Below are 22790 nucleotides of genomic sequence, written 5' to 3'. Positions count from 1 at the left end.
GGGTGTATGCTCTGTGGCTGGGGCGTGTGCGCTGTGGCTGGGGCGTATGCTCTGTGGCTGGGGTGTATGCTCTGTGGCTGGGGCGTGTGCGCTGTGGCTGGGGTGTATGCTCTGTGGCTGGGGTGTGTGCGCTGTGGCTGGGGTGTATGCGCTGTGGCTGGGGCGTATGCTCTGTGGCTGGGGCGTGTGCGCTGTGGCTGGCGCGTGTGCGCTGTGGCTGGGGTGTATGCTCTGTGGCTGGGGTGTATGCTCTGTGGCTGGGGTGTATGCTCTGTGGCTGGGGTGTATGCTCTGTGGCTGGGGTGTATGCTCTGTGGCTGGGGTGTATGCTCTGTGGCTGGGGCATGTGCGCTGTGGCTGGGGTGTATGCGCTGTGGCTGGGGCGTGTGCGCTGTGGCTGGGGCGTGTGCTGGGGTGTATGCTCTGTGGCTGGGGTGTATGCTCTGTGGCTGGGGTGTATGCTCTGTGGCTGGGGTGTATGCTCTGTGGCTGGGGTGTATGCTCTGTGGCTGGGGCGTGTGTGCTGTGGCTGGGGTGTATGCTCTGTGGCTGGGGTGTATGCTCTGTGGCTGGGGTGTATGCTCTGCGGCTGGGGTGTATGCTCTGTGGCTGGGGTGTATGCTCTGTGGCTGGGGCGTGTGCGCTGTGGCTGGGGCGTATGCTCTGTGGCTGGGGTGTATGCTCTGTGGCTGGGGTGTATGCTCTGTGGCTGGGGCGTGTGTGCTGTGGCTGGGGTGTATGCTCTGTGGCTGGGGTGTATGCTCTGTGGCTGGGGTGTATGCTCTGTGGCTGGGGTGTATGCTCTGTGGCTGGGGTGTATGCTCTGTGGCTGGGGTGTATGCTCTGTGGCTGGGGCGTGTGCGCTGTGGCTGGGGCGTATGCTCTGTGGCTGGGGTGTATGCTCTGTGGCTGGGGTGTATGCTCTGTGGCTGGGGTGTATGCTCTGTGGCTGGGGTGTATGCTCTGTGGCTGGGGCGTGTGCGCTGTGGCTGGGGCGTATGCTCTGTGGCTGGGGTGTATGCACTGTGGCTGGGGTGTATGCTCTGTGGCTGGGGCGTGTGCGCTGTGGCTGGGGCGTGTGCACTGGGGCTGGGGCGTATGCGCTGTGGCTGGGGTGTATGCGCTGTGGCTGGGGTGTATGCGCTGTGGCTGGGGTGTATGCTCTGTGGCTGGGGTGTATACGCTGTGGCTGGGGTGTATGCTCTGGCTGGGACGTGTGCGCTGTGGCTGGGGTGTATGCGCTGTGGCTGGGGTGTATGCTCTGTGGCTGGGGCGTGTGCGCTGTGGCTGGGGCGTATGCTCTGTGGCTGGGGTGTATGCACTGTGGCTGGGGCGTGTGCGCTGTGGCTGGGGTGTATGCGCTGTGGCTGGGGTGTATGCTCTGTGGCTGGGACGTATGCTCTGTGGCTGGGGCGTGTGCGCTGTGGCTGGGGCGTGTGCACTGGGGCTGGGGCGTATGCTCTGGGGCTGGGGCGTATGCTCTGTGGCTGGGGCGTATGCTCTGTGGCTGGGGCGTATGCGCTGTGGCTGGGGTGTATGCGCTGTGGCTGGGGTGTATGCTCTGTGGCTGGGGTGTATGCGCTGTGGCTGGGGTGTATGCGCTGTGGCTGGGGTGTATGCTCTGTGGCTGGGGCGTGTGCGCTGTGGCTGGGGCGTATGCTCTGTGGCTGGGGTGTATGCTCTGTGGCTGGGGCGTGTGCACTGTGGCTGGGGTGTATGCTCTGTGGCTGGGGTGTATGCTCTGTGGCTGGGGTGTATGCTCTGTGGCTGGGGTGTGTGCTCTGTGGCTGGGGCGTGTGCGCTGTGGCTGGGGCGTGTGCGCTGTGGCTGGGGCGTGTGCGCTGTGGCTGGGGTGTGTGCGCTGTGGCTGGGGTGTATGCTCTGTGGCTGGGGTGTATGCTCTGTGGCTGGGGTGTATGCTCTGTGGCTGGGGTGTGTGCTCTGTGGCTGGGGTGTGTGCTCTGTGGCTGGGGCGTGTGCGCTGTGGCTGGGGTGTATGCGCTGTGGCTGGGGCGTGTGCGCTGTGGCTGGGGTGTATGCTCTGTGGCTGGGGTGTATGCTCTGTGGCTGGGGTGTATGCTCTGTGGCTGAGGTGTATGCTCTGTGGCTGGGGCGTATGCTCTGTGGCTGGGGCGTGTGCGCTGTGGCTGGGGTGTATGCTCTGTGGCTGGGGTGTATGCTCTGTGGCTGGGGTGTATGCTCTGTGGCTGGGGTGTATGCTCTGTGGCTGGGGCGTGTGCGCTGTGGCTGGGGTGTATGCGCTGTGGCTGGGGTGTATGCGCTGTGGCTGGGGTGTATGCTCTGTGGCTGGGGTGTATGCTCTGTGGCTGTTGGGTGTATGCTCTGTGGCTGGGGCGTGTGCGCTGTGGCTGGGGCGTGTGCGCTGTGGCTGGGGCGTATGCGCTGTGGCTGGGGTGTATGCTCTGTGGCTGGGGTGTATGCTCTGTGGCTGGGGCGTGTGCGCTGTGGCTGGGGTGTATGCTCTGTGACTGGGGTGTATGCGCTGTGGCTGGGGCGTGTGCGCTGTGGCTGGGGTGTATGCTCTGTGGCTGGGGCGTGTGCGCTGTGGCTGGGGTGTATGCGCTGTGGCTGGGGCGTGTGCGCTGTGGCTGGGGCGTGTGCTGGGGTGTATGCTGGGGTGTATGCTCTGTGGCTGGGGTGTATGCTCTGTGGCTGGGGTGTATGCTCTGTGGCTGGGGCGTGTGCGCTGTGGCTGGGGTGTATGCTCTGTGGCTGGGGCGTGTGCGCTGTGGCTGGGGTGTATGCTCTGTGGCTGGGGTGTGTGCTCTGTGGCTGGGGCGTGTGCGCTGTGGCTGGGGCGTGTGCGCTGTGGCTGGGGTGTATGCGCTGTGGCTGGGGTGTATGCGCTGTGGCTGGGGTGTATGCTCTGTGGCTGGGGTGTATGCGCTGTGGCTGGGGTGTATGCTCTGTGGCTGGGGCGTGTGCGCTGTGGCTGGGGCGTGTGCGCTGTGGCTGGGGCGTGTGCGCTGTGGCTGGGGTGTATGCTCTGTGGCTGGGGTGTATGCGCTGTGGCTGGGGCGTGTGCGCTGTGGCTGGGGTGTATGCTCTGTGGCTGGGGCGTGTGCGCTGTGGCTGGGGCGTGTGCAGTGGGGCAGGTGCGCTGTGGCTGGATATGGTATGTATGCCGTGGCTTTGGTAACTGGGTTTGGCGGCCATCACCATAACATGGATTCTAAAATGCAGAAGTGTTAGAACCACTCAAGACCAGTTGTAACAAATAAATGAACCCAACATAACAAGTCCAGACATTGTAGTTACTGGTCATGTACTCACATTTAGGAGCACATGCCCTGTGCACATAATAGCAGGACTATGGATTTTTAGTTTCCTCCCCTCTGGTTTTACACTTGGGGCTTACCTGATCCCGGACCCCAATAGACAACGCACTCATTGATTCTTTCTTCTTATCTAGGATACAATGCAGACGCTGGAAAGCCGCCTAGAAGGACAGCGGCAATATGAAAGTCTTTCCACTGCCCTGAATAACAAAATGACAAGTTTTTATGAAGAGCTTCTTAATTTTGGCCTCTCATCACGGGAAAACGCACCGTGCGAGCTGAAGAGACAGAAATTACAGGTGCAATTGTCTGTGATAATACATTTCTCAATAGAACATTGCTCAATTAGGACGGCTCCCGGATATATAACCTTTGAGATCCACTTTATTCAGGGAGAAAATTGTCTTGAAGCAGGGGGTAGTTAATTTCTTTTTTGTATCAGAGGAGCCCTTTTTGCAATGCAACTCGGGTCATTGCTCGTCAGGTAAAAACCTATAAGAAAGTCACAAAGGGAGATTCTAATGTCTGCTACTCCTGGAAAAGAACATGGGAGCAGCCAATCTGTCCAAATTCTGCCTTAAATGGAGCAGTTATCCTCTTCTGCTTTTCAGCTGGACCCTAACACATTAATGCCTGCCTCTTCTATGTAAATCGAAAATCCTCAGCGGTTCCTCGCTCATTGCCTTCTGTCTGCCCTCCCGTTTCCTTCCACTTCGCTTTTGCCTTTTTTTTCTCAGCTTTTTATTGTTCTTTTGTTACCTTTTTTCTTCCTGTTTTTCATTTCTTTGTCATCTTCTTTGTTCTTGTATCTTCTTTTACTTTTTTCTATAGGTCTCACTGTATAGGTTATGTTAGCAGTTATTACTTTTCAGTTTTTAGATATTTTATAAATTTTTTAACCTCTTCAGAACTCAAACATTTTTAGGTTTTTTTTTTTTTTTTACACTTTATTTTTTTCCTGCTCTTTTTGCAGTATTTTTTTTTGCTTTTCAATCAGCTTATTTTCCATATATATAATATTATTTTTATTATCATTTATTATTATAGCGCCATTTATTCCATGGCACTTTACATGTGAAAAAGGGGTATACATACAAGAACAATTACAATAATCTTGAACACAATGTGACAGCGACTGGTACAGGAGGTGCGAGGACCCTGCCCGCGAGGGCTCACAATCTACAAGAGATGGGTGAGGATACAGTAGTGAGGGTAGAGCTGGTCATGCAGCGGTGGTTACTGCAGGTTTTACGCTTGTCAGAAGAGGTGGGTCTTCAGGCTCCTTTTGAAGGTTTCCACCGTCGACGAGAGTCTGATGTGTTGGGGTAAAGAGTTCCAGAGTAGGGGGGAAGCATGGGAGAAATCTTGTATGCGATTGTGGGAGGAGGAGATAAGAGGGGAGTAGAGAAGGAGATCTTGTGAGGATCGGAGGTTGCGTGCTTGTATGTAATGGGAGACTAGGTCAGAGATATATGGAGGAGACTGGTTGTGGATGGCTTTGTATGTCATGGTTAGGGTTTTGAACTGGAGTCTCTGAGCAATGGGGAGCCAGTGAAGAGATTGACAGAGAGGAGAGGCCGGGGAATAGCGGAGGGACAGGTGGATTAGTCGGGCAGCAGAGTTTAGGATGGATTGGAGGGGTGCGAGAGTGTTAGAGGGGAGGCCACAGAGCAGGAGGTTGCAGTAGTCAAGGAGGGAGATGATGAGGGCGTGCACTAGTGTTTTTGCAGATTCGTGGTTGAGGAATGTGCGGATCCGGGAGATATTTTTGAGTTGGAGTCGGCAGGAAGTGGAAAGGGCTTGGATATGTGGTTTGAAGGAGAGTTCAGAGTCCAGGGTTACCCCAAGGCAGCGAGCTTGAGGGACTGGGGAGAGTGGGCAGCCATTGACGTCGATAGATTGGTCAGCTGGGGGGGGGGGGGTGAATGAGATGGCGGAAAGATGATGAATTCTGTTTTGTCCATGTTAAGTTTTAGAAATCTAGCAGAGAAGAAGGATGAAATATCAGACAGACATTGTGGGATTTTGGTTAGTAAGGAGGTGATATCGGGTCCAGAGAGGTAGATCTGTGTGTCATCAGCATAGAGGTGATAATGAAAGCCATGAGACTCTGTGAGCTGTCCTAGGCCTAAGGTGTAGATGGAGAAGAGCAGGGGTCCTAGAACTGAACCTTGGGGGACACCGACAGATAGCGGGCGAGATGAGGAGGTGGTGTGTGAGTGGGAGACACTGAATGTCTTGTCTGTTAGGTATGAGGAGATCCAGGATAGGGCCAAGTCTGTGATACCGAGAGATGAGAGAGTTTGTAATAAGAGGGAATGGTCCACTGTGTCGAAGGCAGATGACAGGTCTAGGAGGTGGAGGACAGAGTAGTGTAACTTAGATTTGGCGGTTAGTAGGTCGTTGGTGACTTTAGTCAGTGCAGTTTCAGTAGAATAGTGCGGTCGGAAACCAGATTGTAGGCGGTCGAAGAGGGAGCAGGAGGAGAGGAGGGAGGACAGCTCAGAATGGACATGTTGTTCCAGTAGTTTTGAGGCATAGGGGAGAAGTGATATGGGGCGATAGCTAGTCAGAGAGGATGGGTCAAGGGAGGGCTTTTTGAGAATGGGTGTGATTGAGGCATTTTTGAAACATGAGGGGAAGACACCAGTTGTTAGTGACAGGTTGAAGAGGTGGGCTAGGGGTGGGTTGAAGATAGTGGTAAGGTTTGCGATGAGGTGGGACAGGATTGGGTCGAGTTTACAGGTGGTGAGGTGTGATTTGGAGAGTAAAGAGGAAAGTTGATCTTCCGTAATGGTGGAGAAGGTGGTTTTGGAGGAGGAGGGTTGAGTAGGTGTGGGGAGGAGCTGTTGGGACTTTAGGCAAAAGCTTTGTCTGATGGTGTCAATCTTCTGCTTGAAGAATGAGGCAAAGTCTTCAGCTGAAATAAGAGGAGAGGGAGGGGGCACTGGGGGACGGTGGAGAGAATTGAAGGTGTTAAATAGTTGTTTGGGGTTGTGAGACAGGGAGGATATGAGACGCGAAGTATGTTTGTTTTGCTGCAGTGAGTGTGGACTTGAAGGTGGTGAGGGACTGTTTGAATGCGATGAAGTGCTCATTGGAGTGGGACCTTTTCCATCTACGCTCAGCAACCCTGGAGGCCCGTCGCAGTTCTTTAGTTAGGCTGGTGTGCCAGGGTTGTTTGTTGAATGTGCAAGCTTTGGTATGTGTGTGTGGGGGGGTGGCAACCGAATCGAGAGCTGCTGCTGTTGTGGTGTTGTATAAAGTGGCAGCAACATCTGCATCATGTAAGGAACTAATGTCTGTAAGATGGAGAAGGGATTCAGGGAGTGAGTATAGGTCAAGGTGTTTGAGATTTCTGCGAGGGTATGCAAGTTTGTGGAGTGGGGATTGTTGCCCTGGAGAGGAGAGGGTAGAGAATGTAAGTAGGTTGTGGTCAGAGAGAGAGAGAGAGAGGTGAGTTAGAGAGGTTAGATAGGGAACAGAGGCGGGTGAAGATGAGGTCCAGTGTGTGGCCGTCTTTGTGGGTGGGTGTGGAAGACCACTGAGCAAGACCGAAGGAGGAAGTGAGGGATAGAAGCTTAGAGGCAGCTGAGAGGGAAGTGTCAATGGGGATGTTAAAGTCGCCCATGAGGATAGTGGGGATGTCAACGGAGAGGAAATGAAGTAGCCAAGTGGTGAAGTGGTCTAAGAAAGTGGTGGTTGATCCTGGGTGGTGGTAAATGACAGCCAGTTGGAGGTTGGAGGGGGAGTAGATGCCCATGCAGTGCACTTCAAAAGAGGGGAGAGTAATTGAGGGCGGCAGTGGGATATGGGTGAAGGAGCAGTTATCTGATAGTAGGAAACCTGTTCCTCCACCGTGCTTGCCGGTGGGGCGGGGGGTATGGGAGAGGTGGAATCCTCCTTACGAAAGTGCAGCAGCAGAGGCCGTGGCGGAGGGGGTGAGCCAGGTTTCAGTGATGCTGAGGAAGGAAAGTTTGTTAGTGATGAAAAGGTCTTAAATGTAGGAAAGTTTGTTGCAGACGGAGCGAGCATTCCATAGACCTCCTGTTAGAGGGACTGGGGAAGCAGGGGCTGGGCAGATGGGTATAAGGTGAGAAGGGTTACGTGTGTTTGGGACAGATCGTGGGTAGGAGGTGGAAGTGATTGTAGGGATGTGGTGAGGAGGGCCGGGATGTGGAGAGATGTCGCCGGCAGTGAGGCGGAGCAGCGAAAGCGTTAGTAGGTGGGAGCAGGAGAGGGCATGAGGTGGCTGTCTGTGTTTGGAGACAAAGGATTGTATGTTGAGGAATAGCTCTGAGCGGGAGGTGAGATGGGTGGGGAGAATGGAGGGAGAGATGAAGAGTTCATTACTAGGTGTAGGGATTAGGGGTGGTTGTAAGAAGTGAAGGATTAAGGGGGTGAGAGTGAAAACAAAGACAAACATTGTTTACTGTGACTTAGTATCCAGTTACCTTCAGTTCCCTTCATGTTCAATTCAGGATTAATTCATATTTCTCACACTTCAGCAATGGCCACACTTAAGGCGATGGACACAGACATATATATATATATATATACAGTTATATGAAAAAGTTTGGGCACCCCTATTAATCTTAAGCTCAATGATTTATAAAAATTGGTGTTTTTGCAACAGCTATTTCAGTTTGATATATGTAATAACTGTTGGACACAGTAATGTTTCTGCCTTGAAATGAGGTTTATTGTACTAACAGAAAATGTGCAATCTGCATTCAAACAAAATTTGACAGGTGCATAAGTATGGGCACCCTTATCATTTTCTTGTATTAAATACTCCTACCTACTTTTTACTGACTTACTAAAGCATTTTTTTGGGTTTTGTAACCTCATTGAGCTTTGAACTTCATAGCCAGGTGTATGCAATCATGAGAAAAGCTACTTAAAGTGGCCACTTGCAAGTTGTTCTCCTGTTTGAAGAGTGGCATCATGGGCTCCTCAAAACAACTGTCAAATGATCTGAAAACAAAGATTATTCAACATAATTGTTCAGGGGAAGGATACAAAAAGCTGTCTCAGAGATTTAACCTGTCAGTTTCCACTGTGAGGAACATAGTAAGGAAATGGAAGAACACAGGGACAGTTCTTGTTAAGGCCAGAAGTGGCAGGCCAAGAAAAACATCAGAAAGGCAGAGAAGAAGAATGGTGAGATCAGTCAAGGACATTCCTCAGACCACCTCCAGAGAGCTGCAGCATCAACATGCTGTAGATGGTGTCAATGTGCATCGGTCAACTATACAACGCACTTTGCACAAGGAGAACCTGTATGGGAGAGTGATGCGAAAGAAGCTGTTTCTGCAAGCACGCCACAAACAGAGTCGGCTGAGGTATGCAAAAGCACATTTGGAGAAGCCAATTTCTTTTTGGAAGAAGGTCCTGTGGACTGATGAAACCAAGATTGAGTTGTTTGGTCATACAAAAAGGTGTTATGCATGGCGGCAAAAAAACACAGCATTCCAAGAAAAACACTTGCTACCCACAGTAAAATTTGGTGGAGGTTCCATCATGCTTTGGGGCTGTGTGGCCAATGCCGGCACCGGGAATTTTGCTAAAGTTGAGGGACGCATGGATTCCACTCAGTATCAGCAGATTCTTGACAATAATGTTCAAGAATCAGTGATAAAGTTGAAGTTACGCAGGGGATGGATCTTTCAGCAAGACAATGATCCAAAACACTGCTCCAAATCTACTCAGGCATTCATGCAGAGGAACAATTACAATGTTCTGGAATGGCCATCCCAGTCCCCAGACCTGAATATCATTGAACATCTGTGGGATCATTTGAAGAGGGCTGTCCATGCTCAGCGACCATCAAACTTAACTGAACTGGAATTGTTTTGTAAAGAGGAATGGTCAAAAATACCTTCATCCAGGATCCAGGAACTCATTAAAAGCTACAGGAAGCGACTAGAGGCTGTTATTTTTGCAAAAGGAGGATCTACTAAATATTAATGTCACTTTTCTGGTGAGGTGCCCATACTTATGCACCTGTCAAATTTTGTTTGAATGCAGATTGCACATTTTCTGTTAGTACAATAAACCTCATTTCAAGGCAGAAACATTACTGTGTCCAACATTTATTACATATATCAAACTGAAATAGCTGTTGCAAAAACACCAATTTTTATAAAACATTAAGCTTAAGATTAATAGGGGTGCCCAAACTTTTTCATATAACTGTATATTGTGTGTATATATATATATATATATATATATATATATATTTTTTTTTTTTGCTGGATGAGTTGTACTTTTGATTGACGTGATTCATTATACCTTATAATTTACTGAAAAACAAGAAAACAAATGATGAAACCGCTCTCCCCTCTGCAATTCTACCATCATTTTTAAGATTTGTTCTGCATTCATTGTACAGTACATCATTCTCCAGGTCAGTACGATCATGGTGATATCAAACTTGTATTATTTTATTTATTATTATGATTTTAGTGTTTGTGGCATAAAAAAATTTCAACTTTGTAAAAGGGAAATAAATAGGGTTTAGGTCACTATTTTTCAAAAATCTTAACTTTTTTATTTTTCCTTCTATTTTGTGAGAGGTAATTTTTTTGCTTTTATTTTTTTAATTCCTACTTTGTTTTCATCACTTTGTATTGCACATTGCGTACATGCGTCGACTGAAAAATAGCAATTCTGGCATTTTGATTTTTTTTTTCTTTACAGTGTTTACTTCATGGGTTGAATAATTTTTTTAAAAATATTTTAAAATATTATTTAACTTTTTTTTTCCATTTTTTATGGAAAATAATAACTTATACTGCAAATACTTCAGAATTACAATATATAGGAAAATGCTCCTTTTAAAATTGGGATAATAAAGTCATTCAGATACATATTTTTAATGTAAGTACACCAACCTCATTAGGTCTAAACCCCCAGTTTTTATTGGTAAATCTGGACAGATCTTCTTTAAAGATTTTTTTGGGGGGCAAGATATCGTGTCATTACCTCTACACTAGAGCCCTGGTTAGCATCCTAAACTATAAGCTAGAATGGAGAGCTTTTACAATAAAAAATGTTTTTCTTCCTGTGGAGGACCTGACATGTCCAGCCTATTGGATTTTAGAAGAAATGTGTAATGCTTTGTTTCCCCTGTGGGGGAGCTACAGGAAAACTGCTAGGTAGCCTCACAGATGAAAATTTATCACTGGAGCTCTCTGTGATCATCTTATTATCTGAATTGGATCAATCATTTAAAAATATTTAGATTTGAGAGTCCTCAGTGGTTGATACCTTTTAATGGCTAACTGAAAAGATGGTCACAAATTGCAAGCTTTCAAGACTCCTCAGGTCTCTTCATCAGGTATAGTGTAGCACAAAATCTGAAGAGTCACATATTTATACACAATAAGACAGGTAAGAAAAAAAAATGCAATAGGTAAGACAGGTGATGAAAAGCAGAGTTATTATGGAAGAGATAAACAGTTCTGGCTATAAATATTTTAGCAGTTAATAGATAAGGAGTGTGAAGGTTTTATTGTCCTGTGTCCAGTGTTGTGATGGCCTCACAGGTCTGAGGAGCACATTCCTTAGTTGATGTAGAATGACATAAATCCATGCGACACATTCATTCCTGCTCAGGACAATAAAACCTTCACACTCCTTATCTATTAACTGCTAAAATATTTATAGCCAGAACTGTTTATCTCTTCCATAATAACTCTGCTTTTCATCACCTGTCTTACCTATTGCATTTTTTTTTCTTATGTGTCTTATTGTGTATAAATATGTGACTCTTCAGATTTTGTGTTATACTAAGCCTGATGAAGAGACCTGAGTGGTCTTGAAAGCTTGCAATTTGTTACCATCTTTTCAGTTAGCCATTAAAAGGTATCAACCACTGAGGACTCTCAAATCTAAATATTTTTCTATCTACTGGCTAACACGGTACAAGAATATATATTTCCCTATATCAATCATTTACAATGACTTCTGTGTTGTAGGTGTTCCGGGATCGATATGAAGAATTGCTTAGTGATCTGGATCAGGTGGCTCAACAAGCTGAAGATGTAAAGCAGATCTCTTCTGCAAACGGAGTCACCAGGATCCAGGAGGCGATGGACATGCATCACAGCAAAATGAGAGGATTCTTGGAACGAATGGATTATCTGTCACAAGTTATAGAGGAGCCTCCTGTAATTGAGAAAAGAAAGGAGAAGAAAACTAAAAAAGGACCAAAGAAGAAGTCAGAGTATCAATGGTCAGGAGAAGAACCCTCACTGCAAACTACAAAGAAGGCTGAAGAAGGCTATTTAGTGAAAGATGGAATGTCATCTCTATTACAGCACACTGGGCAAACTACAGTCCAACCTGTGGCGGGAGCCTCACTGCAGCATACAGAAGAACCTTCAGTGCATACAGCACATGTAGTAATACAGTCTCCAGCAGAGATTTCAGAATATTTTCCAAAGGGACTTGTTTTACAGTCTTCAGAAAAATCCTCAGCAGAATCTGATCTGGAACCCACAGAGACATCAGTAGTGCATGCACCCAGAGAGGAGGATTTAGTTCAGCCTACATTGGAAACTTTGGCGCAACCAACAGAGAAACCTTCAGTACAGCCTTCTGTAGAACAATCAACACTAGAACATGCACTGCAGCTTACAACGGAAATGTCAACTCAACCAACTACAGAACCTTTAAGGCTTTTTGCTGCTGAAACATCAGAGCTACCCAATTTCGAGTTGTCATTGAAAACTGTTCGTATGATAGAACAAACAATTCTGAAACCAGCAATGCAGCCTACTGTACAACCATCCATTCAGCTAACAATAGAACCAACTAAGCAGTCTACAGCAGTATCACCAGTGCTGACTACAGAAGAGCCACCAGTGCTGACTACAGAAGAGCCACCAGTACGGTCTACAGAAGAGCCACCAGTACGGTCTACAGAAGAGCCACCAGTACGGTCTATAGAAGAGCCACCAGTACAGTCTACAATAGAAGCACCAGTGCAGTCTGCAAAAGAAACACGAGTGCGGTCTACAGAAGTGCGATCTGCAGAGGAAGAACCAGTGCTGTCTATAGAGGTGCCTCCTATAATTGAAAAAAGAGAGGCAAAGAAAACTAAAAAAGGGTTAAAGAAGAAGGCAGTGCAGCATACAGGAGAAGCCCCAGTGAAGAATCCAATAAAGCCACCAGTACAGTCTACAGAAGAGCCACCAGTACGGTCTACAGAAGAGCCACCAGTATGGTCTACAGAAGAGCCACCAGTATGGTCTACAGAAGAGCCACCAGTATGGTCTACAGAAGAGCCACCAGTATGGTCTACAGAAGAGCCACCAGTATGGTCTACAGAAGAGCCACCAGTGTGGTCTACAGAAGAGCCACCAGTATGGTCTACAGAAGAGCCACCAGTATGGTCTACAGAAGAGCCACCAGTATGGTCTACAGAAGAGCCACCAGTATGGTCTACAGAAGAGCCACCAGTATGGTCTACAGAAGAGCCACCAGTATGGTCTACAGAAGAGCCACCAGTATGGTCTACAGAAGAGCCACCAGTATGGTCTACAGAAGAGCCACCAGTACGGTCTACAGAAGAGCCACCAGTACAGTCTGCAGAAGAAACACGAGTGCGGTCTACAGAAGTGCGATCTGCAGAGGAAGAACCAGTGCTGTCTATAGAGAAGCCTCCTATAATTGACAAAAGAGAGGTAAAGAAAACTAAAAAAGGGTTAAAGAAGGAGGCAGTGCAGCATACAGGAGAAGCCCCAGTGAAGGATCCAATAAAACCACCATTGATGTCTACAGGAGAGCCACCAGTACGGTCTACAGGAGAGCCACCAGTACGGTCTACAGAAGAGCCACCAGTACGGTCTACAGGAGAGCCACCAGTACGGTCTACAGAAGAGTCACCAGTACGGTCTGCAGAAGAAACACCAGTACGGTCTACAGAAGAGCCACCAGTACAGTCTGCAGAAGAAACACGAGTGCGGTCTACAGAAGTGCGATCTGCAGAGGAAGAACCTGTGCTGTCTATAGAGGAGTCTCCTATAATTGACAAAAGAGAGGTAAAGAAAGCTAAAAAAGGGTTAAAGAAGAAGGCAGTGCAGCATACAGGAGAAGCCCCAGTGAAGAATCCAATAAAACCACCAGTATGGTCTACAGAAGAGCCACCAGTATGGTCTACAGAAGAGCCACCAGTACGGTCTACAGAAGATCCACCAGTACGGTCTTCAGAAGAGCCACCAGTACGGTCTACAGAAGAGCCACCAGTACGGTCTACAGAAGAGCCACCAGTACGGTCTACAGAAGAGCCACCAGTACGGTCTACAGAAGAGCCACCAGTACAGTATACAATAGAAGCACCAGTGCAGTATGCAGAAGAAACACAAGTGCGGTCTACAGAAGTGCGATCTGCAGAGGAAGAACCAGTGCTGTCTATAGAGAAGCCTCCTATAATTGACAAAAGAGAGGTAAAGAAAACTAAAAAAGGGTTAAAGAAGGAGGCAGTGCAGCATACAGGAGAAGCCCCAGTGAAGAATCCAATAAAACCACCATTGATGTTTACAGAAGAGCCACCAGTACGGTCTACAGAAGAGCCACCAGTACTGTGTACAGAAGAGCCACCAGTACGGTCTACAGAAGAGCCACCAGTACGGTCTACAGAAGAAACACCATTACGGTCTACAGAAGAGCCACCATTACGGTCTACAGAAGAGCCACCATTACGGTCTACAGAAGAGCCACCATTACGGTCTACAGAAGAGCCACCATTACGGTCTACAGAAGAGCCACCATTACGGTCTACAGAAGAGCCACCATTACGGTCTACAGAAGAGCCACCATTACGGTCTACAGAAGAGCCACCAGTACGGTCTACAGAAGAGCCACCAGTACGGTCTACAGAAGAGCCACCAGTACGGTCTACAGAAGAGCCACCAGTACTGTCTACAGAAGAGCCACCAGTACAGTCTGCAGAAGAAACACAAGTGCGGTCTACAGAAGTGCGATCTGCAGAGGAAGTACCATTGCTGTCTATAGAGGAGTCTCCTATAATTGACAAAAGAGAGGTAAAGAAAACTAAAAAAGGGTTAAAGAAGAAGGCAGTGCAGCATACAGGAGAAGCCCCAGTGAAGAATCCAATAAAACCACCAGTACGGTCTACAGAAGAGCCACCAGTACGGTCTACAGAAGAGCCACCAGTACGGTCTACAGAAGAGCCACCAGTACGGTCTTCAGAAGAGCCACCAGTATGGTCTTTAGAAGAGCCACCAGTACGGTCTTCAGAAGAGCCACCAGTACGGTCTTCAGAAGAGCCACCAGTACGGTCTTCAGAAGAGCCACCAGTACGGTCTACAGAAGAGCCACCAGTACGGTCTACAGAAGAGCCACCAGTACGGTCTACAGAAGAGCCACCAGTACGGTCTACAGAAGAGCCACCAGTATGGTCTTCAGAAGAGCCACCAGTATGGTCTACAGAAGAGCCACCAGTACGGTCTATAATAGAAGCACCAGTGCAGTCTACAGTAGAAACAGCAGTGCAGTCTGCAGAAGAAGCACAAGAGCAGTCAAAAGAGGAGCCTCCTATAATCGAGAAAAGAAAGGTAAAGAAAACTAAAAAAGGGTTAAAGAAGAAGGGAGTGCAGCATACAGAAGCCCCAGTGAAGACTACAATAAAACCACCAGTGCGGTCTATAGAAGAGCCAACAATACAGTCTACAATAGAAGCACCAGTGCAGTCTGCCGAAGAAACACGAGTGTGGTCTACAGAAGTGCAATCTACAGAAGAAGCACCAGTGCAGGCTGCAGAAGAAGCACCAGTGCAGTCTATAGAGGAGCCTTCTATAATTGACAAAATAGATGTAAACAAATCTAAAAAAAGGTTAAAGAAGAAGGCAGTGCGGCATACAGAAGAAGCCCCAGTGAAGACTACAATAAAACCACCAGTGCAGTCTACAGTGGAACTATCAGTGAAGCCTAAAGCATTACCAACAGTGATGCCTATAGTAAAGCCATCTATGCTGTTCACAGAAGAACCAACTGTGCAGTCTACACTAGAACCACCAATGAAGCCTACAAAAAGAACATCTATGCAGGCTAAAATAGAACTGTCATTGCAGCCTATAGAAGACCCAACAATGCAGCCAACAGAAGAACATGCAGGGCAGCCTACAATAGTATCATCTATGTGGTCTACAGACGAATCATCTACGCAGTCTATTAAGGAACCATCAGTGTGGCATACAGTAGAATCATCTGTGCAGTCTAGAGTAGAATCAACGATGCAGCCAACAGATGAAGTACCAGTTAAGCCTACAGAAGAGACAACTATGCAGCCTACAGATGACCCATCTGTGCAGCCTACAGAAGAGCCATCTATGCAATCTATGGAGAAACCATCTCTGCAGCACACAGAAAAGCCATCTATGCTGTCTATGGAGGAACCATATATGCAGTCTACAGAGGAACCATCAGTGCATACCTCAGTAGAACTATCAATGTGGCATACCGTAAAACCATCTGTGCAAACTACAGCAGAATCATGTGTGCAGTCCACAGTAGAACCAACGTTGCAGGCGACCGATGAATCACCAGTGCAATCGACAGTACAGTCATCAGTTCAGATGACAGTAGATGTTCATCGGACAGAGGAAGCATCAGTTCATCGGACAGAGGAAGCATCAGTTCATTGGACAGAGGAAGCATCAGTTCATCGGACAGAGGAAGCATCAGTTCATCGGACAGAGGAAGCATCAGTTCATCGGACAGAGGAAGCATCAGTTCATCGGACAGAGGAAGCATCAGTTCATCGGACAGAGGAAGCATCATTTCATCGGACAGAGGAAGCATCATTTCATCGGACAGAGGAAGCCTCAGTTCATCGGACAGAGGAAGCCTCAGTTCATCGGACAGAGGAAGCCTCAGTTCATCGGACAGTGGAACCATCAGTTCATCGGACAGTGGAACCATCAGTTCATCGGACAGTGGAACCATCAGTTCATCGGACAGTGGAACCATCAGTTCATCGGACAGTGGAACCATCAGTTCATCGGACAGTGGAACCATCAGTTCATCGGACAGTGGAACCATCAGTTCATCGGACAGTGGAAGTCTCCGTTCATCCGACAGTGGAAGTCTCCGTTCATCCGACAGTGGAAGTCTCCGTTCATCCGACAGTGGAAGCCTCCGTTCATCCGACAGTGGAAGCCTCCGTTCATCCGACAGTGGAAGCCTCAGTTCATCCGACAGTGGAAGCCTCAGTTCATCCGACAGTGGAAGCCTCAGTTCATCCGACAGTGGAAGCCTCAGTTCATCCGACAGTGGAAGCCTCAGTTCATCCGACAGTGGAAGCCTCAGTTCATCCGACAGTGGAAGCCTCAGTTCATCCGACAGTGGAAGCCTCAGCTCATCCGACAGTGGAAGCCTCAGCTCATCCGACAGTGGAAGCCTCAGTTCATCCGACAGTGGAAGCCTCAGTTCATCCGACAGTGGAAGCCTCAGTTCATCCGACAGTGGAAGCCTCAGTTCATCCGACAGTGGAAGCCTCAGTTCATCCGACAGTGGAAGCCTCAGTTCATCCGACAGTGGAAGCCTCAGTTCATCCGACAGTGGAAGCCTCAGTTCATCCGACAGTGGAGGCCTCAGTTCATCCGACAGTGGAACCATCAGTTCATCCGACAGTGGAACCATCAGTTCATCCGACAGTGGAACCATCAGTTCATCCAACAGTGGAACCATCAGATCAGCCGACAGTGGAAGCATCTGTGCAGTCTATAGCAAAATCTTTAATGAAGAGTACAAAGGGAGATTTATTTCAGTCCATGATGGAACCATCAACTCAAACAGTAGAATTATCAATGCCTCCTGATGCCATGCCTACAGTGGACACATCATATCAGTCTGTTGTAGACTCTTCAGTGCACCTCAAGCAGGAAACTTCTGTCCGATCTGAAGTTTCAAAAATAAAGCAAAGCACAATAGAAATATCTACACATTCTACACTACCGCCGGCAGAAACGTCTTTTGTTCAACCATTTTCTCCAGTATCTTCATCTTTACTTCCTATAGTAGAGCCTTTAGTGCCAAACCCCATGGACCCACGTGTGCTGCCGACAGTGGAGCCGACCGTGCAGTCGTCAGTAAGGGATTCAGTGGAGGATGCCGCTATAAATGCCGTCAGAGATTCAGTACAGCTTGCTATTGATTCAGTACGGGATCTGGAAGCCGTACAGCAACCTTCATTGGAACCTAAGGCTCAGCTTCTGCCGCAGCCTACAGACACATCCAAAGATCAATCTGCACTGGAACCTACCAACACCGAGAATGCAAAGGAGAAGAAATCTTCAAAAATCAAGAAAGAGAAAAAGGTAAGAGCAGGCTGAACGGGCTTTTTCTATTAATTTTTATAAATAATTAAATGAATATCCACATGTTCCTCTTTGCTGTTATTTGTGCCAGTTTCTTTCTGGACCTGGAACTTGCTATAAATATGTAATGGTGTAAATGCCGCTGTTCTCCTGAATCCGGCGTTGCTTTTCTTTTCTTCCTGCTCCTCTCTGTTCCTGAGATATGGCCTCCTTTTCCCTGTTTGTAACTCTAGTCTTTTTTATCCAAGTGGGTGTGTTCATAAACTCTTGTATGAAGTGAGTTCTTGAGGACCACCCCCAGTTGGTGAAATATTTATATACAGAAAAAAGGAGGCCATATCTTAGGAACGGAGAGGAACAAAACAAAACTATGCCGGATTCAGGAGAACAGTGGCATTTACAGCAGGTAGTCATATATTTATTTATGGCAAGTGACAGGTGCTATTTAAAGGGGTTATCCCACAATCACAACTTATCATCTAGCCATAGTTTCTGATCACTGGGGGTCTCACTGATCATGAGAACTGGGGCGCTGTCACTTTATTCACACAGGGGACTCACAATCGGTGCAGGGTTGTCCCACAGTTGCAATTTAACACCTATCCTGATGATTATGGAACAACCCTTGAAAAGGAATTAATCACCCGGAAAGACTTATTTAACCTTGACCTAGCCAAACTCCTAAATAAACATGACAGGACAGCGGTTTGTGCTCCAGAGCTGAAGTTCTTCTCTGTTGATGTTTCCATTCTTTGAGCTTGAGGGCAAATCCAAGATGCAAATAGTTTCTAGAGGATCTTAGAATATCTAACGGTCTTTAAAAACAGGCACAGCTGTCATTAAAGGGATTTTCTCATCAAGACAAGTCTAGTTGGCCTTGTGATCACGTGTTTGCTTACAGAGGGTTATCTTAAGATGTATTTTTAGGAGCGCACCACTCCCCTGCCTCCCAGCTTCCTGCATGGTGGCGGTGCACTCCTTATGATTGACAGTTCACTCCGGTGGCCAAAACAATACTTTCTCCAATGCTGAAAGCAGAAGCAGCTTTGCTTTTGCAGAAGAGCTCAAGGACACTTCAGAGCTGCATTTACAAGCTCTTTACAGTGCTGTGCTCCTTGTCTAGGAGACTGGCCACCTCTGGTAGACAGCAGAGGTGGCCAGTAACCTAGGCAATGAGCAGTAAACTATAAAATTTTTACCCATTTAAGAAAATGAAATGACAGTATCCACATCCGAAGCCTTAGTGATGATCAATGTATTGAAGACTCTTATACATGAATGTTATTGGGAAATTCACCCCGTCGCCCCTCGACCCGGGCCTATAACCATGTGATTGATTATGATCCATGTGGTTATCGCAGTTCATCATTTTGTACACTTTTCTTCATATTCATTTTCCATATTTTTCCCCCAAAGTTAAATGCCGGTTCAGCAGAAAAACAAAAAGTGGAAAGAAAATCGTTAAAAGAACCGACGTCAAAGCAAAAGTCCAACACAAAGAGACTTAGTGCGAAGGTAAGGATTAATAATGGTGTGCAGAGGAGTCACTTGTGGCCCCCGATGCCAAATCTATTGCGGGGTATCCAATATTATACAGATGTCTTCCAATGTGTCATGTCAGACGCTGCCTCCCCCATAGTTACTCTCAGGGATATATGTATATGTTAGTGCAAAAGTCATATTGCAATATATCAGCAGGAATCTGAGCATTGTCTGGTTTTATGTGTTTGTTGTAATCGCTAGGATATTCCATTCTGTATAGGATTATGTGACAGCTGCCATAAATGTTTATTTTTTTATGCCGCTGTTACTTGCGCTGATAACCTCCAAAGTAATTACAGATGCATTCTGCACCTTGAACACCAGGTGGCAGCAAATCTACAGTCTGAGTTTGTGATTTCTTCACCCTCATGTAGTATGTGATATACCTTGTCCTTGCTCCACAAATAACATCAGCAGTGTGTGAGAAACTGCATGGTGTACACACAGCCCTATCCACTGGCCATACAATATGCAGAAGAAAAAACCTTGGTGAGTTTTTATAGCAGAATGGAGTGGGCACTACTCTGGCTTTATTGGCAACTTTTGCTCCCTAAATCAGTGTTCTTGACGATGATTACTGGTTGATCTGTTTTAAAAGGTGAAAAAAAAATGAACAAAGTTGCTAAATCGTCTAAGATTATTCCTTGCAAAATAATCTAAATTAAAGAGCTTTTCCCTCAAACCCAAATTATCCCTTATCCCTAGTATAGGGCATAACTTTCTAATCCCTGTAGACCCAAATCTCTGGGACCCCCAAAAGCAGAGCTATAAAGCCTTAAGAACAGAGCCCTGCAGCCCTGTCTGAAATGGAGGAGAGGTGCACATGCTTGTCCTCCACTTCATTTATTGTCTATGGGACTGCCGGAAATAGAGGAGCGTTCTACTCTGCTTTCCCCATCAGTCCCATAGACCATGAATCGAGCATGTGAAGGGGGACATAGAGCCGGTGGCTGCGGGCCGGAACTGAATTCTCTTTGCCCTGATACCCCACTTCTAAACAGGAGTCTGACTTGTGTGTAATGTGCTGTGGGGTTCTTTCTGTACTCACTTGTCGTTCGGGAGTCATTGTTACCTCCCCGTCTGTGGGACCGGATTAAGTGGCACACAGGAGATCTTAGGTCCAGTTCAACAGTTTCAGCTTTACTGTGCAACACGGATACATGCAGTTGCGGCATACACAGTGATACAGAATCCCCACCATATGATGTTCCCTTTGTCCAGTGTACTATTAGTTCTTGACTCTGTTCTGCCCGGCCTGCCCCCGCCTCAACAGCCCCTCTTGGTACCAGGGACCTTCCGTCCAGCATAACAGCTTCTCTGAGACCCACCATCTTTCCCTCTCGCTGTGACCCAACCGGTATCTTCCTCACAGGGGAAACAGAGACATGTCACTCAATGCCTCTTCTGGGCCCTTGGCCCAAGACTGCCCCAGGATCTGTGCAAGACTGCAGAAGTGTCCTCATACTGTTTGGAGACCCCTTCGCCGCTGCTGCATCACTGCCTAGGAACCTGTCATCACTGTCTAGCACTTCCTCTGAACTCTTTCCTCGACTTTCCCTAAGCAAGAAGTGCTTCCCCTTCTTATCTGATTTAACCCCTGCCAGTGTATGGGCTAATCCCAAAATTGTTAACTGTATACTACCCTGAGTGTTGTGACCTATATTTCTATGCCTTGTAATGGTTCCCCTAGTGGACAGCCCTCCCCATTCCCCAGGACGGCCTTGGGGTAAATCCTCCAGGAAAACCGGGACACAAACCGGCCATAAAGATTGAATGCAAAAACTTTATAAAAACATTCACCACTGTTCGCATTAACTTTTCTTGACTCGATGTCTTCTTCTACCCGCCCCCTACATGTGCGCATCTCTCCCCTTAACAGATGGGGCAGCAGTGCCCTGATTTCAGGATGGGGAATAACTAACCCGTTTGGGAAAACCTCTTTTAGTGAATATTCCTTTGATATATCCTCTTTATGACCCACCCCATGGTCGCTCTTGCACATTTTTACTCCGTGCAAACCTCATGGGGTTACAGAAATGCCAAGTGAGAGCGCTCAGATGTTTCCATGAGTACCATAGAGTTGTATGGAGCAGGAACGGGCATGCACCACCACACTCCATATAAAACCTGGTCCTTCTGGGGAAGTGCAAAAGGTAACTCAGGACCCCTTACTCGTGGTTATTGGGGGGTACCATCATTTAAAATCCGCTATCCTGGGGGGCTCATATCTGCATGTTGGGCACACTAAGTAATGATGGCTGCGAGGGGATCAAATCATCTATTTTGGAAAAGAAAGTGAAAAAAAGTCCGGCTACAAGTCCTGGAAATATACATAGGGAATCCAGCGCTGCGCCAAAATCCGTATACATGGGGGTAAGGGGCGGCACACATTTATTCACTATTCCGTCACCTTTTTTGTTGGTTTTCTCTGCTCCCGGGTATCAGGTTTATGGCTTTTCTGCAGCCGAGGGACATGACGTGATTGCACTCACACGGCTTGTTACAGGTTTAATCCAGGATAGACGGTGAGCCGTGACCTGGTGTAACACTGGCTGCTCCGGGCATTGTGCACTGCGCTAGCTGCATAGCATATCTGCTCTGCTATTTTTTATTTTTTTTACAGTTTTTTTTTTTTTATCTCAGATTTTGTAAAAAACATTTCAATATTGTATGTATGTCAACCACTGTCTGGGCCTCATAAGTGTGCAAACATGGCAGGAATGGTGTTAAACTGCTGCGAGCTCTGATCACAGCAGTTAGACTTGGATGCTGGCTGTATAATACGGTCAGCACCTGCGCTGTATGTGAGCAGGTTCAGCTCCTGAGCCCGCTCCTTACATGCAGTGGGCACATCTGGCGTCTATGTACAGTGGATATCGTCAGTGGTATATATAGCCACTCCAGGCCGTACTTGCCCAAGTTTGCTGGTCCTGCATCACCTCGTGTGGGAGAGTCGAGAGACCCCCATACACATTCGATGGGTGGCACATGCTGCAAAATCTGCTGATTTGGCCAACTTTTTACTATCTCAGAAATGTTTGACAGTGGCTCACTCACTTCTTCCCATACAGAACACATTCACGATCGGCTGAACTGAGCGTGCATGTGTATGGGGGAGTCACTGTTGGATGAATGAGCATTTGGCCAACAGCTTAAAGCTGACGCAATCATTGGATCGAACAACGGTGTATGGTGGCCTCCCAACTCTCTCTAGACAGATGATGTCGGGGGATAGAAGGATGGGGCATGCTGCATTTCAACAGTCGATCCTTTAGTTTGGCGCTAAGATAAACTACTGATAAATAAGTCTGACAGTGGTACTCTCATGGAGAACTCAGGAACTCTCGGCCGAGCTGTGTATGGAGGAGACAGGAAAGACCAATGGACGTGAGATAGTGTGTCCCCCACTAAGTTGTGGCCTTCGAAGTTGGTTCCAAATGGGGTTGAGTCTTGTGATCGAGCCTACGCCCATCGGAGGATCCTCTAGTTCAGGGATTGGCAAACTTCACCTGTGAAACTACCATTCCCATCCAACCCTGGCAGGGGAATGTTGGTAGCTGTAGCTTCCCATCAGCCGGCGAGCTTACGGTTGCCGATCACC

At 47.6% G+C, this 22790-nt stretch overlaps 1 protein-coding gene across 7 annotated transcripts in view; it reads left to right on the top strand.

Annotated features, from left to right (window-relative positions):
* The window catches only part of SYNE2 (spectrin repeat containing nuclear envelope protein 2), a 327838-nt gene that overhangs the window by 136843 nt on the left and 168205 nt on the right, over positions 1–22790 (top strand). For all 7 annotated transcript variants that reach the window (XM_073638692.1, XM_073638693.1, XM_073638690.1 and 4 more), the window contains exons 40-42: positions 3434–3598; positions 11282–17647; positions 19064–19162. In XM_073638692.1, coding sequence (XP_073494793.1) covers positions 3434–3598; positions 11282–17647; positions 19064–19162 — 6630 coding nt within the window. The remainder of the gene's footprint in view (positions 1–3433; positions 3599–11281; positions 17648–19063; positions 19163–22790) is intronic.

The sequence above is a fragment of the Phyllobates terribilis genome, unplaced genomic scaffold (genome assembly GCF_046119375.1).
Source record: "Phyllobates terribilis strain yellow unplaced genomic scaffold, ASM4611937v1 Scaffold_7__3_contigs__length_470593459, whole genome shotgun sequence".
NCBI lineage: Eukaryota > Metazoa > Chordata > Amphibia > Anura > Dendrobatidae > Phyllobates > Phyllobates terribilis.
The sequence above is the reverse complement of the archived record's forward strand: the minus strand, read 5'-3'. Positions and strand labels throughout refer to the sequence as shown.